General features: G+C 39.6%; 1 protein-coding gene across 1 annotated transcript in view; it reads left to right on the top strand.

The window, feature by feature from the left end:
• The window catches only part of COL22A1 (collagen type XXII alpha 1 chain), a 667,744-nt gene that overhangs the window by 463,099 nt on the left and 188,484 nt on the right, over positions 1-16,161 (top strand). Inside the window, exon 33 of the mRNA XM_053715381.1 lies at positions 307-339. Within this exon, the coding sequence (XP_053571356.1) occupies positions 307-339 (33 nt within the window). The remainder of the gene's footprint in view (positions 1-306; positions 340-16,161) is intronic.

Genomic DNA, 16,161 nt, shown 5'->3' with positions numbered 1-16,161 from the left:
GAGCATACCATTTTTTACAACTTTCCAATTTACTTTGATTATCTAATTTGCTTCATTCTCTTGATATCCTTTGATGAAGGAACAGTAATGCACTACTAAGAGCTAACTGAAAGCCTGTGACTACCTAGATATACATTTTAGCAAAGCATACAAAGAAAATGAAACAAATTAGATCAAATAAATAAATTGGAAAGCAAATTAAAATGACATGCTCAAAAGAAAAAAAAATGTTTCATATCCCTTTAAGTAGTTACTGATAAGCAATCCTCAAACTAAAATATATACATTTGTTGTTTGTTTTTTTAGGTAGAAACTGTGGTTGCTGAACCTGGACTTCCTGTAAGTATTTTTGATTCAGACACTTTATCTACTGGTAATCACGGGATCAAACATTATATCTAGATGGTTAAAATATAAGGAAACTCAAGGTCATGGTCAAAAGAAGGTTTTGTAGCCTGAAAATTAGTTGTCATGGCAACAGATTAGTCATGCTGCAAACATCAGTGAATTTTAATTTCAATAACATAATCCTTAAAGTATTTAATGAGCATTGAAAACATACAAAGTAAACAGGCTGTAGTCGATTGGATTGCGGCACAGTTCAACATTCTGCATCCTGGTAACCAATCAACAGTTGTTTAGATTAGATGTCATCATTATTTCTTAACCATTTGATTGCCAAATACAGCTGCAACACACCATACACAACTATCCCAGCAAGTACAACATCAGCATATGTAATTATATTGTTAAGCTTTGCTTGCATAAAAATAATTTGATATTTTATAGCATAATCTGTTGTTTTGTAGCTATAAATGTTTGCAGATTGTAACGATTTAATCTCATTCTCCGCTGAATCCTCCTTCTATTCACCTTGTTTTGTTTTTATACCCTACGACCTTGTGTTCTCACAGCAATGTAGGTACCGGTATCCGTATCAGCAGAATCCAGCTGCTACAAAGTAAACAATCAATATCCAAACACATTCGCAGCAAATCCTGAATGGAACTGTTCAGGAAATTAAAAAAAAGAATAAAATATATGTTTTGCTGTATTTTAATGTATAGTATATTTATACAGATATGTAAAGATTTACCTAGAGGGTGTTTGTGTGTTTATAACATATTAATTGCACATCTAATGTGTTAACATAAATAGCTTGCATTATCCATGATGTGAATAACCTGCAGTGGTCATAGCAGAGTTAGTGTATTTGCATTAGATAGGGTTAATTTTATTGCATGATAATTTCCAAGTCCTATGATCGCCATAAGTTTTATTAATTGGTTTTCTTATAAATTAGTGATCCCTAGATATCAAGTAAAAGTGCATGTTCCCTCTGTGTATTCCTGGCTTCTAGTTGTGAGAAATATATAAACTCACACTGCTGAGGTGGGTTTTTAATGGACAGAAAATTTCCCAGTGCATTGGGAAACGCAAAAACAAAAATACACTACTGGAATATACACCTTTGTTTCCTATGGTGTTCAGACTCATCCGCATATACCACAATTAATCCTAACTTTAATGTTCCCATCTTTTTTATTAACCATAACTGCCATTTGTATTTCTAACCATGACCCCTGATAACTACATTTCCTCTTCCTACAAATAATAGCATCGAGGGAGTCACAGCAAGTGTTAATGACAGTAATTGGTAGCAGTTTTGCTTGACATGACTTATGGGTCTTTGCAATTAGGGTTAATTACAGATAGGGTTGTGGTTAGGGTTAATCCTAATGAGTCACAGGATTAATGACAGATGTTTTTGTTTTTAGCGGTAATATTAGGTATGGTTGTGCTTTTGATTGATTACATGCAGGGGGTGCATTTAAGGGTTATGACAGGCAGGGTTACACAGTTAATAACAGGCTGGGTTAGCATTTAGGTTTAGTGACAAAAAATGAGTCACAGGGTTAATGACAGATAGGGTTGTGGTTAGGGTTAATGACAGATAAGGTTGTGTTTAGGGTTAATGACAAATAGGGTTGTGGTTAGGGTTAATGACAGATAGGGTTTTGGTTAGGGTTAATGTCAGGTATGGTTGTGCTTTTGGTTGATTACATACAGGGGGTGCATATAAGGGTTATTACAGGCAGGGTTATACAGTTAATAACAGGTGGGGTTAGTGACATGAAGTGAGTGACAGGGTTAATGTCAAGTATGGTTGTGCTTTTGGTTGATTACATACAGGGGGTTATTACAGGCAGGGTTATACATTTAAAAACAGGTGGGGTTAGTGACATGGAGTGAGTGACAGGGTTAATGTCAGATAGGGTTGTGGTTAGGGTTAATGACAGATAGGGTTGTGCTGTTGGTTGATTACATGCAGAGGAGTGATTTATGGGTTATGACAGACAGGGTTACACAGTTTATAATAGGTTGGGTTAGTGACAAGAAGTGAGTCACAGGGTTAATGACAGGTGGGATTAATGGTTGGAGTTAATGATAAATGTAGGTTGTGGTTCTGGTTCATGACATGCAGGGGTCCTTAGGAACAGAGAGGATCACGGTTAATTACAGATAATTAAATATGAAAGATTTAAGATTTATGATAAAACATTAAGGGCTAGATTACATATGGAGCACAACTTTGTGCATCTACAAACCCGTAATTTGCGCTCAATGCTTTTATTTTATGTGAGTGTTATTGAGCACGAGATTACGGGTTGAAAGCTATTTTTGTGACTTTGCCATTGCATCCTCATGCTCAACAGCGAGCATAATGGTGATTTTTTTCCCCTATAGTCTTGAATGGAGCCTCATTTCTTCTAAAGATGTGGTAAGTCCACGGGTTCATCTTAATTACTGTTGGGAATACCACTCCTCGCCAGCAGGAGGAGGCAAAGAGCACCACAGTAAAAACTGTACCACTTCCTTACCCATAAACCCCAGTCATTCTCTTTGCCTCTAAGTGCATGGAGGAGGTGAAGTTTAGTGTGTAATTAAAAAAGTGTTTTCTGTGAAGATTGATACTTCAAGCAAGCTACAGGGTATAGCCTTATTCCACGTTAGTCTTTACGGTTGAGCTGTGGTGGCTTTAAAGCGGTCGGGAACTTGCAAAGCGGTACTTGCTGTGTTTCTCCACATATGCTGCCTTCAGATACCAAAGTTAGTTACTTTGCTATCTGCACTTGTCCTGGTCTCTGTGAGGAAAAGGTGTCCTCTCATACCTATGAGCTGTCTTCATGTCGGACATCTAAGCAGGTAAGTGCGGGTCTTCCAGGTGGGAGAGGGGCACTTAAGATACTCTGCTGTGGTTTGTGTAAGGGACGGTATTAGCTCACCCATGGTTTTAGGGTTCGCTATGGCATGTTGCAGGCACAGAATTTTTGTGAGAGACCATATGGGATACCTTTTGTCTTAACTCAGGGCCCGTTTTTTTTGTAGGGGTGCTGACTTAAACTAATTTGCTAAGACGACGGGCGGTTTTAATTTTAACCAAGCTCCCCTCCTTCCCAGTTGCCGCAGGAGGTTTTCGCGCCTTCCTGATGTCTGCTTACGTCATCGGGCCTGCTTGTCTCAGCTCTGATCACTGCGGAGGCTGTTTGTTATATGCGGCTGTTGGTGAGGATGCGCATAGAAAGGAGATTCCGCTGCTCGTGGTGGTAAGGGCACCTCAGTATACTGACGTGCGGAGGGAGGTTAAGTCGGAGCATTAACGCTCACTTCCTAAATGTATCTGTTTTTTTGGCAACAAGTTTCCTTATCAAGCTAAGGTGATTTTTTTTTTTAATAGCGCTAACCGCTCTCGGTTGGCTGGGGGGATAATAGCCAGATATGTCTGACATGGATCAGGAGTCCGCTCAGTTTAATCCTTGTTTATTGTGTTTAGACGCACAAATTGCAGCACTCATGCAATTCTGTTCTTCCTGTGTTAAACAAACATTACAGGGCAAAGATGTGTTTTTTAATGTGAAGCCTAATGTCTCTCAGGAGGATGCTGTCCAGGTTACCAGGACCTTCCTCTATTTCATCCCAAGCCTCTATGGCATCTAACACTGTGTCCTGTGGTTCCTCTCTAACTCCCAGTGGAGCATTTTTAAAGGCAGAGATTGCTGCACAGGTATCCTTAACGGTATCTGCAGCTTTAGCCGAGTTTTCCAAATTTTCAGGGAAGCGCAAGAGGAAGTCTAAAAACTCAGAGAATAAGGTATCTGTTCCTAACTTTGAACCTCAGGTTCCTCTAAGATTAGAGGATGAGGAGGACTCTCACTCGGAGGGTGACATTTCAGATTCGGACAGTGTAATGCGCTTCTCTGATGGTGAAGGATCTTCCTTCAGATTTAAGCTTGAACACCTTTGTTTACTATTAAAGGAGGTTTTAGCTACCTTGGATGACTCAGAGACTCAGGCAGTAGTAACGCCTAAGAAGTCTAGTAAGCTTAATAGTTTTTTTTTTAAGTTCCTTCCTCTTCTGAGGTTTTCCCGGTACCAGATAGGGCTAAGAAAATCGTAGCCCAAGAGTGGGAGAAGCCAGGAGTGGCTTTTACACCATCACTGGTGTTTAGGAAAATGTTTCCAGTAGAGTCATCTATTAAGAAATCTTGGTCTTCAGTGCCCAAGGTAGAAGGTGCCATTTCTACCCTGGCCAAGAGAGCTACTATACCTATTGAGGATAGTTGCTCTTTCAAGAATCCCATGGATAAAAAGATGGAGGCCTATCTAAAGAAGATTTATGTTCATCTTGGTCTCCAATGGCAACCAGTGGTATGTATTGCCATGGTGATTAGTGCAGCTTTTATTGTTTTAAGGCATTGACGGACTCTCTACAAGAGGAGATGCCTCTAGATTAGATCCCGGACAGGATCAGAGCTCTCAAGTTTGCCAATTCCTATATTGCTGATGCGGTCCTTCAGGTCTGGGAGCTAAGGCTTCAAGTTTTGCAGTTTTGGACAGAAGGGCTTTATGGTTAAAGTCTTGGTCAGCTTATGATTTGTCTAAGGTTAAGCTGATGGCTCTTCCTTACAAGAGGAAGACCTTATTTGGACCGGGTTTGGTGGAAATCATTTCTGATATTACAGGTGGAAAAGGGTCTTTTCTGCCCCAGGATAAGAGGAACAAGCCTAAAGGATGTCAGAGTAATTTTCGTTCCTTTCGAAACTTTAGAGAAAAGTCTTCCTCGTCCTCGTCCCAACAAGATAATAACAAGCCATCCTGGAAGCCAAACCAGTTCTGGAATAAAGGAAAGCAGGCCAAGAAGCCTGCGGCCGACTCTAAGTTGGCATAAAGGGGTTGCCCCCGATCCAGGCTTGGATCAAGTAGGGGGCAGACTTTCTCAGTTCGCTAAGGTCTGGTTAAGAGATGTTCCAGACCCGTTGGCAGTGGAAATTGTTTCTCAGGGCTACAGGTTGGAATTCAAGGGTTGTCGTTCCAGGGGAAGGTTTCACCTTTCCAGATTATCTGCAAACCAGATAAAGAGAGAAGCTCTTCTTAAAGTGTGTCGAAGATCTTTTGGCCCTGGGAGTGATTGTACCTGTTCAAACCTCTTTGTGGTCCCCAAAAATGAGGGGACCTTCTGCCCGATTCTAGATTTAAAATGACTCAACAAATTCCTCAAGGTTCCATCCTTCAAGATGGAGTTTAATTCAGATGATTCTCCCTTTGAACCAAGAGGGTCAGTTTATGACGACCATAGATCTAAAGGATAAATACTTGCATATTGCCATTCACAGGGATCATCACAAGTTCCTCCGGTCACACTGGTGGAAAGTGAATCTGGAAAAGAGCTCTCTAGTTCCAGCAACAAGAGTAGTGTTCCTAGGGGCAATCATAGACTCTGTCTGATGAAGATCTTCCTGATGGAGACCAGAACAGACAAGCTCCTCTCGGCTTGTCGATCTCTGCAGGAGACGCCTCGCCCTTCAGTTGCCGAATGTATGGAGGTAATTGGCTAATGGTGGCAGCCATGGACATCATTCTGTTTGCTCGATTTCACCTGAGAGCTCTGCAGTTGTGCATGCTCAGTCAGTGGAACAGAGATTATGTGGATCTATCCCCAAAACTAACTGTAGATCAGAATACGGAAGATTCTCTTCGGTGGTGGCTATCTCGGGATCACCTGACCCAGGGCACCTACTTTTGGAGACCTTCTTGGGTGTTAGTGACCACAGACACCAGTCTAGTGGGCTGGGGAGCAGTCTGGAATTCCCTCAAGGCTCAGGGTCTTTGGACTTAAGAGGAGTCTGTACTTCCGATCAACATTTTAGAGTTGAGAGCAATTTACAATGCATTGTTGGCCTGGCCTCAGTTGGCCTTAACTTCAGTGGCATACATCAACTACCAGGGGGAAACTCAGAGTTCTCTAGCTATGAGGGAGGTGTCACAGATCATTCAGTGGGCAGAGAATCACTGTTGTTGTCTGTCGGCCATCCACATTCTGAGAGTGGAAAACTGGGAAGTGGACTTCCTAAGCAGACAGATGTTCTCCAGGTTGATATCCAAATGGGGGATTCCAGAGTTGGACCTCATGGCTTCTCAACAAAATGCCAAGCTTCCAAAAGTACGGTTCCAGGTCGAGGGATCCTCAAGCCTGCCTAATAGACGCATTGGCAGTCCCTTGGAGCTTTGGAAGGGACTATCTGTTTCCTCCATTTGCTCTTCTTCCTCGGGTGATTGCTTGCATAAGACAGGAAAGGGCATCAGTGATTCTAATTGCTCTGGCTTGGCCTAGAAGAATCTGGTATGTAGATCTAGTGGAGATGTCATCTCTACCTCTGTGGAGGCTTCCCCTGAGGAAGGATCTTCTTCTTCAGGGACATTTTCTTCATCCAAACCTCAAGTCGGTAATTGAGACTATGATCCAGGCTCGTAAACCAGTTACCAGGAAAATTTACCATAAGATATGGAGAAAATATCTTTTTTGGTGTGAAGCCAAGGGATATTCTTGGAGTAAGATTAGGATTCCAAGAATTTTGTCCTTTCTCCAGGATGGGTCAAATTTCAGCTTTATCGGTGCTATTGCACAAGCGTTTGGCGGATGTGCTAGATGTTCAATCCTTTTGTCAGGCTTTGGTAAAAATTAGGCCTGTGTTTAAGGCTGTTACTCTTGTTCTTAAGGTTTTGCAGCGGCGTCCATTTGAGCCGATGCATTCTCTTGATGTTAAGCTTCTATCTTGGAAGGTTTTGTTTCTGTTGGCAATTTCTTCTGCACGGAGGGTATCTGAACTTTCCACCTTGCAGTTTGATTCTCCTTATCTTATTTTTCATGCATATAAGGCTGTTCTGCGCACTAAGTTGGGATTTCTTCCCAAAGTTGTTTCTACTAAGAATATTAATCAGGAAATTGTTGTTCTTCGGATAAAGAACATTTGTTACATAATTTGGACGTGGTCCATGCTCTTAAGTTTTATTTGGAGGCGACTAAAGACTTTTGCAAGTCGTCTGCTCTTTTTGTTTGTTTTTCTGGAAAGAATAGAGGTCAGAAGGCTTCTGCCTCTACTCTTGCTTTGTGGTTGCGAAGTGTAATTCGCATGGCATATGAGTCTTCTGGGAAGCAGCCTTCAGAGAGAATTAGGGCTCATTTCACCAGGGTCGTATGCCTCTTCTTGGGCTTTCAAAAATGAAGCTTCTATGGAGCAGATTTACAAGGCTGGTGCCTTCCGTTTAGGCATGCTGGCTTTTATCCCTCCCTATTCATCTGTGTCCTCTAGCTTGGGTATTAGTTCCAAACAGTAATTAAGATGAACCCGTGGACTCACAACATTTTTAGAAGAAAACAAAATTTATGCTTAAATTTTAGGCTTAAAATTTATCTCTTCATGATGTGGTGATTGCACGGACCCATCCTTTTTTTCGTAGCTTTTTATGGGTTTTTGACTAAACCTCAGACACCTCCGCACCTTGTATTGCTTTCCTTTCTCCATTTACTTTCGGTCGAATGACTGGGGTTTATGGGTAAGGAAGTGATACTTATCAGTTTTTACTGTGGTGCTCTTTGCCTCCTCCTGCTGGCGAGGAGTGGTATTTCCAATAGTAATTAAGATGAACCCGTGGACTCACCACATCTTGAAGAAATACATTTATCAGGTAAGCATAAATTTTGTTTTTCATGCTGACAGCCTCACATAACCCCGATCACAGCAACAAGCAATATGTATGTAAACAAATGTATTTATGTATTTACGAGTTTATATGTGTATGAATATACATATATACATATATAAATACATAAATATATATGTATACATTCATATACATACATATTTAAAGAGATATATATGTTAATAAAGTTGTTCCAATGGATCCCTATGTAAAAGTACTTTCATCCTGTTTTTTTTTTTGTTTTTTTTCTAACTGGCATCTCCAAACTTTGATCCCTTATAACTTCTCAGTGTAATATTTTAATAAAATATTTTTTTATTAGACAGTGTTATTATGAGTGCTACTGTGTTGTACGTTGTATTTTTCATGTGTTTAGTGACATTTGAGATTTGTACTAAGGCTAACACCTGCTTTTCAGAAGCTGCATTAACTAAAGTAGTAACTGCAATTGCGACGGTGCGATTTTATTCACAACTTGTAATATAAGTAAAATTATGGGTTCGTCCATAATGTCGCAATCTGGCCCAAACAGCATGCGCTTGACTTGTAATCTAGCCCTAAGTACAAACACTCTTTAAAGAGATATTTAATCCCTTTTAGAGCATGCAATTTTAAGCAACTTTCTAATTTACTCATTTTATCAATTATTCTTCGTTCTCTTGCTATATTTATTTAACAAGCAGGAGTGTAAACCTTAGGAGCTGACCCAGTTTAGGTTTTGAACTTGGGTTATGCTTGCTTATTGGTTTGCTAAATGTAGCCACCAATAAGCAAGCACTATCCAGGGTACTGAACCGAAAATGGGCTGGCTCCAGAGCTTTACATTCCTGCTTTTTAAATAAAGGTTGCAAGAGAACGAAAAAAAAATAATAGGAGTAAATAAGAAAGTTGCTTAAAATTGCATGCTCTATCTGAATCACGAATGAAAAAAAAATGGGTTTAGTGTTCCTTTAAAATTTGTGTTTATGAAAATGTCCAGAAGCAGCGCTTACGAATCAATATCTCAGCTGCGCTAATATGCATTTTTTTAAATAGAAATTACAATAAACTAATAATATCAGACCCTATTTTTGATTTCCAAAGAGATTTTGAGAATTAAACCGTAAAATAAAGTTGGACATATTTTTAAATAAAACTTACTGTGTAAACATATGAAAAAGCTGCACCCTGAGTAAATAACTGGAGGTTGGCAGCAGCTGACAGATGTCATTTGTGGCACTAGGCAACCAGAATATGTAAGGCTAAGATATCTATTCACTTTTTATACATAATGTGTGTTATTGTGTTTCTGTTATTTTCTTTTCAAACCATAGAGTAGATCTGATAATTTGTTTCTAGCAGCTACAGATCAAAAAATAATATTTAGGCTTTAATACTTTATTATTTGCATAAAAATATAGAAAAGGTGTAAAATACTAAATTAAGAAATTGACAAAAAAACACCCATATAGGTATTCTCAGTTTTCTGAAATCTGATTGAAACTCCATTGTTATTTTAGGATTTTTTTTTTTTTTTTTTAAAGTAATTTTTATTGAGGTAAAATGGCAAACAAAAATTCAATTTCTAAAAGAAACATCATGGCAACATGCCCATTTGACATACATCAAGATTTATATTTTGGGTCCAAACAAACATGTCTGCACAGCTGTAGAATTTAAGTATATCGTAAGCAAAAGGCGCCTTGGCTAGCCATGTATATTACCCCATTTTATCAAAGTACATTCTCAGGAGGACAAATAACACAAAGTAAAACGTCTAACATAGAATAAGCCTAATTACAATGACCAAATCATAACCTATGCAGGCTTGTTTTTGTCCTTGATATAGTCCACAAACTTTATAATACCTACAATTTCAATGCATGAACCTCCCATCCATAAAGAGGCTTCTCCAAAGCCGTCCACAGCTGTGCGCAAAACATAGGAGGGTTATATATGTGGTAGAGAGAAGGGCAGAGACTCCCTACTTCTGCCGGGAATTGCGGAGGGTTTTGGGGGGGGGGGGAGGGGGGAACATAGGTAAGATCGCTGCAGATGTTGTCGGAGCAGACACTGCTTCTAAATTATAGTGGACTTGTTTTGGACCTCTAGGTTAAGGAAAACGCTGCAGTGACATTTAACATATGATTAGGGATACAATAACTTCACAATAAGCTGCACTCAACTTACCTCCTCTCTAAGTAGACTAAAGCCCCTTTCGGCTATTTCTTTTAGCTTTTTAACTGAACATCGGTAGGAGGTTTTGTGGCAATATATGTAAATATGTAGTTATATGCAGCCTAGACTCCCTTATATACAACCTATCCCTGTCCCAAAGAACACATCTGCAGCATTATGAAATAGCCAAATAACTCTAAAAGTGTGGGGGGGAGGGAGGTGGGGGGAGGAAAGAAAGTGAAAAAAGGGGGGGAAAGGAGGGAGAGGGAGGGAGGGGGAGAGGGAAGGGGGGGAGGGAGAGGGAAGGGGGGAGGGGAAGAGGGAAGGGGGGGAGGGGAAGAGGGAAGGGGGGGGAGGGGAAGAGGGAAGGGGGGGAGGGAGAGGGAAGGGAGGAGAGGGAAGAGGGGGGGGTAGAGGGAGGGCAGGGAACGGGAAGGGGGGGAGAGGGAAGGGGGGGGAGGGGTAAGAGGGAAGGGGGGGAGGGGGGGGGAGGGAAGGGGGTGGAGGGCGAGAGCTTTAAGCAGTGTCCCCTGTTGTTATGCGCATGTAGCGACTGGCGAGCGTTCACATAAAACAGTCATATGGTGCCCAAAGCTAAACCCCATCAACTTGAAAAAGGTCTAAGCACTTCCCCACCTCCTTTTAATATTTTGGCCTCTATCTGACCTTAGGCATCTACTTTATAGAGTATAGGGGTTCAATTAATTTCGGCATCCTAAATATATTTGGCCCCATGAATACACCGTAGGGCAGTACCTTGACCAAGCATACATTTTAAAGCTGTAACAATAATTGTAAACAATAAAATGAAGAGCATGTATATTGTGCTATTGACATTATTAGCAGGTTAATGTAGCATTTTATGTTAACATAAGAACAGTCAATCAATCAAAATTGCAAATAAAGCTTCCACCCCTGGCAAGCAACCCCTATTTCAGCAGCCTGACCCCTAATGGAGAACCACAGCCTCATATAATCTCAGTAGTATGCTGTATCAATAAGGGGGGAAAAGCATGGACAGATCACCCTATCTCGGCCGCTGACAGAGCGAATCTGTATATAGAAATAAGTGTACCTGGGGAGGAGGCATGCACCTATAGTGTAAACTATTAAGCTCTCCCTGCTGAGCCAATATTCAAACTAAGCGCTCCAACTTCCCAACTAAAGGAAAGAGGGCTCCAAAGCAATAAATGGGGACTGTATTTATAATGAGGAATGCCTAATTAGACAATTGTTTGGATAGCTTACATCAGCATGACGTCTAGGCAACAATACTGCTACCCTCCTACTAAGTGCAAAGGTATGCTCCCAAATATCGAAAACGAGCATCAGGCTTTTGGGACTTCATAACATATCACATTATATATGGCAAGAGGTAACATCATCATGCTAACAAGCAAACAGTCTTGTGAAGGAATGGTGGCTGAAACTCAGTCCTATGGACACAGTCCCAAGCCTCAACCAGTTCCCTGTCTGCACTTCACAGAAAGTACCTTTTGCCAAACTAAGCAATTAGCTGCAGCAGAATCTAATCCATATTTCAGACAGGCCCATATTCTATAAACTTAAAATGTCTCTTATGCACATGAGAAAACAGACCAGTCAGTAAACTGAAGGTGGGTACTTGGCGTCATTAGTGTTCTTAGGTATGTGCCCATCTCTGAGCCCCTCAACCAAGAGAGACGGCCTCACCCACTAACCAACACCGACCCTGAAGAATCTGTAGAGTCCCAGTTCATTCATCATTGCCTTTAGGAGATCTAGGATGATGTAACTGCCATTTGGGCCTGCACCCCATTCTGAGTGTCTCCGCACGATCAAGTGGGGCTGACTACCCACATCCAGCAGTAGTAGCACAACACGGCAAGCACTTAGCTCCTGCCTGCACAGGGATCGCTGCAGCGTGGCAACATCTCCAAGCTTGAAATCAGGGGTAAGTTTGTCACTGCTACTATAATCCGGCGATGCAGCAGTCTGTTCCGTTCCTGCAATGGCCACCATCAGAGGGCTGGGAAGGCTGACTGCCTGCGACTTCTCCTCTAATGCCTTGGAGCTGCGGGAAACAGACCGGAAAGCCCCTTCAGTACCGCTGTTCAATGGTAGCTTATGCTCCTCCGTGGCCCTTCTTGTACACCCAGAGCTAGCAGGAAAATCAGCGACTTCCGATGGCGGTTTCACCAGATCTTGCAGCGCTTTGCCCAGCTCTTTTTGAGTGCTGCTTCTAGATATTGTTGGCTTGTTAGTTTTACCTGCCGGAGTAATACAAGGTCTTGCCATGTTACGCAGGTTCTCAACTTTGGCATCCCATACTCTAGATACTGTCTCAAAATGCGAGTATAGGAGGGTTTCAAGTTCCAGCAAAGTAATAGAAGTCGCGGTCGCCATGATGAGATGGAACTAGGGATTGCAGAAAGTGCATTTTAGGATTTATTAACAACAAATTCATTATATAAAAATACTCCACACGCTCTAATCAAAAGGTAAAGGCTATAAAATTAAACCAACCTTAATGAAAGTCAAAATTCCATTTTCATGATTCAGATGATCATTTAATTTTAAGACAATTTTAAATTAATTTCTATAATAAAATGTTATTTAATGTGTACTGTTTTCTTTGTAACCTTTGTTTAAAAGCATATATAAATATCCTCAGCGGCAATGCACTACTGGGATCACCAAATGTGCTCAGCTACCTCCCAGTAATGCACTGCTGCTCTGGAGCTAAACACTTTTATATTCAATCAATAGTGCAGTAAGAAAACGCCTGCATGAACCTTTCTCCTGCTGTGCTTAAATAACCGCATTTTAAATGATTCTAAAAGACATGTTCATAGACACATAGAAATATATAAGCCTTGAGTCTGTGAAATAGGGTGACAAGAGAAAAATGAAGGGAATCAGAGTAAAAAGGCAGGAAGAGTGCAGCATTTTATAATGAATCTTGGGCTGGTCTGGATATGTCTCTAGTCTGACTATATTCCAACAGGCTCATATTTACATATCTGTCAAAACAAAGGAAATACTTATCAAGAACCTTCTTGCCAAAGAAAATGAGTCAGGTTATTATTGTTATGATTATTATTATTATGAGTGGCAAACTAAATAGGGTGATGCTGGGGGCGGAGCTTTGTAATTGCAGGGACTGAACAGAGGGGCGGAGTCACATTGGGCAGCAGTGGGTGATTTCTGGTTTGCTGAGCGCTGGGCAAAAGCAGTCTGGGTGAATGTCCTAGTTTTCTGGCTGTGGTTTTAGGTGGTTCCTGTTTTCAATGTTATTTTTATGGAACAGAGAACGGTAACAGCTTATTGTTATTTACATATAAATCAGCAACATATTCAGTAGTGCTAGGTTATTAGATACAGAGCCCAGGAGTGGCCGTGGAAAGTTTTTTAGTTTTTTTTCTTAATTATGCACACAATTTAGCAAAACATGTCCATGATTGTTATAACTGTGTGCTTAATTAATAATATTTGAACTTATTCAGTGTCACGATTGGAATTGATAAATTAGGTCTAAAAGAGAGGAGTGAATTCCTTGGTCTGGAAGAAGAACAACATGTTTTGGACAATTACTGTAAAAACAAAGAGTGACTATAATATTATAAAAAGGGAAAGCAGGAAACAAAATTATAGTACCTTGTTTTCAAACTGAAGAAAAAAAAAAAACACAGCATTTTTGCTTAGTATAAGAAAAATACCTCTAGAGAAATATTGTCCTGATTTAGGAATACCACATAAGTCTAGCTTTTCAGGTAATTTTTAGCAAATATAGGCTAAATACAACAAAGATAGCATTCTTGGGTTCACAATAAAATTTGCTAAGCTAGGACTGTAAGCTAAATAATAGTCACCCAATAAATATATATTCTATATACTGTATATCTGTGTATATACAGTGCCCTCCACTAATATTGGCACCCTTGGTAAATATGAGCAAAGAAGGCTGTGACATTTTTTATTTATTGTTTAACCTTTTGATCTTTTGTTAAAAAAATACACAAAAATACTCTGCATTTATGGATATCAAATAATTGCAACAACACAGGTTTATCACAAAAAAAATCTTTGTTAAATATATGTGTGCCACAATTATAGGCACCCCTATGAATTCATATGGGAGCAATTTATTTTAAGTATATTCCCATTGGCATTTTACATTTTTTAGTAACCTAGGTGACTAGGAACAGGAAATTGTTCAACCATGGCTTCCTGTGGGGTATAAATATGAGGTAATATTTAGGCCAAATATTCTTAAGTATTCATCACAATGGGTAAGATCAAGGCATATAGCTGTGAAGTGAGGAAAAAGGTTGTTGAGCTTCACAAAATGGGAAGTGGCTATAAGAAAATAGCAAAAGCATTGAAAATGCCCATTTCCACCTTCATGGCAATAATTAAGAAGTTACATTCAACTGGAAATGTTATGAATTAACCTGACATGTGTCTATATTGTATCTGTGAAGAGGATGGCTTGAGTGGACAAAAATATATTTAAGGATCATAACTGGAGAATTGCCAAAGTTAATTGCGTCTTGGGGTCAGAAAGTCTCCAAAACTACAATCCGACGTCACCTACATCATCACAGTTGTTTGTAAGGATTTCAAGAAAAAATCCTCAACTCTCATCCAAAAATAAACTCAAGTGTCTTCAGTTTGCTAGACACTACTGGAACTTCAAATGGGATTGGGTTCTATGGTCAGAAAAAAACAAAATAGAGCTTTTTGGTAATAAACAAAAAGCACAAGGAGGTAGCCAAATGGAAAAGTACCTCATGCCCGCGGTTAAATATGCTGGTGGCTCTTTAATGTTTTGGGGCTATTTTTCTGCCAGAGGACCTGGACATTTTGTTAGGTTACATGGCATCATGGACTCTATCAAATATCAACAGATATTAAATGAACACCTGACTGCCTCTTCCAGAAAGCTTAAAATTGGCTGTGGTTAGATCTTCCAGCAGGACAATGATCCAAAATATACAACAAAATCAACACAAAAATGGTTTACTGACCACAAAATCAAGGTCCTGCCATGGCCATTCCACTCCCCTGACTTGAACCCCATAGAAAACCTGTGGGTGAACTGAAGAGGAGAGTACACCAGCGCCAATCTCGAAATTTGAAGGATATGGAGATTCTGTACGGAGGAATGGTCTCAGATCTCTTGCCATGTATTTTACAACCTCCTCAGGCATCTTGGCAAAGGGAGGTAACATAAAGTATTGACTAAAAGGGCTAATTGTACCACACATATAATTTTTTTTGTTAAACCTGTGTTGTGTATGCAATTGTTTGATATCTATGAGAGCAGAGTATTTTTGTGTATTTTTTTGAACAAAAGATCAAAAAGTTAAGCAATAAAGACAATTTTTCACAGCCTTCTTTGCTTATATTTACCAAGGGTGCCAATATTAGTGGATGGCAATGTATATATACCTGTATATATTGATATAGATAAATATATATATATATATATATATATATATATATATATTAAAATAATTATATATATATATATATATATATATATATATATATATATTAAAATAAAAAGAGCATTGTCTGCTACATGAAGAACATTGTAATGTGAAATATATATAACTACCTTTGGGTTTAGCGTTCAGTTGTAAGCGTGCTCCACTGCAGTATACGGCTCAATGAGTTAGCGCGGTAGAAGTATATATATATAGTCCTGAAGTTAGCGCTCTTTGGGTTTTGCTCGCACATAAAGAATTTACTCTCAACTTGTAATACGTGCGATAACCTGCATGCGTTAAAAGTTTACTATTATCAGTGTTTGAGAATGAGCAAAAGCACTAAATAGTGCGCCACTTGATAAAACAATAAACTTTATAAAATGGTATTAAAAATTTAAATATACCTTATTAACATTAGTTTAACATTTTTTTTACTGTAGGTGTTCACTTGGAGAGAATGTGAGAGGCCAAGACAAGCAATTGTTAA

The sequence above is a fragment of the Bombina bombina genome, chromosome 5, assembly GCF_027579735.1.
Source record: "Bombina bombina isolate aBomBom1 chromosome 5, aBomBom1.pri, whole genome shotgun sequence".
NCBI lineage: Eukaryota > Metazoa > Chordata > Amphibia > Anura > Bombinatoridae > Bombina > Bombina bombina.
This window is presented reverse-complemented; position numbering and strand designations above follow the sequence as displayed.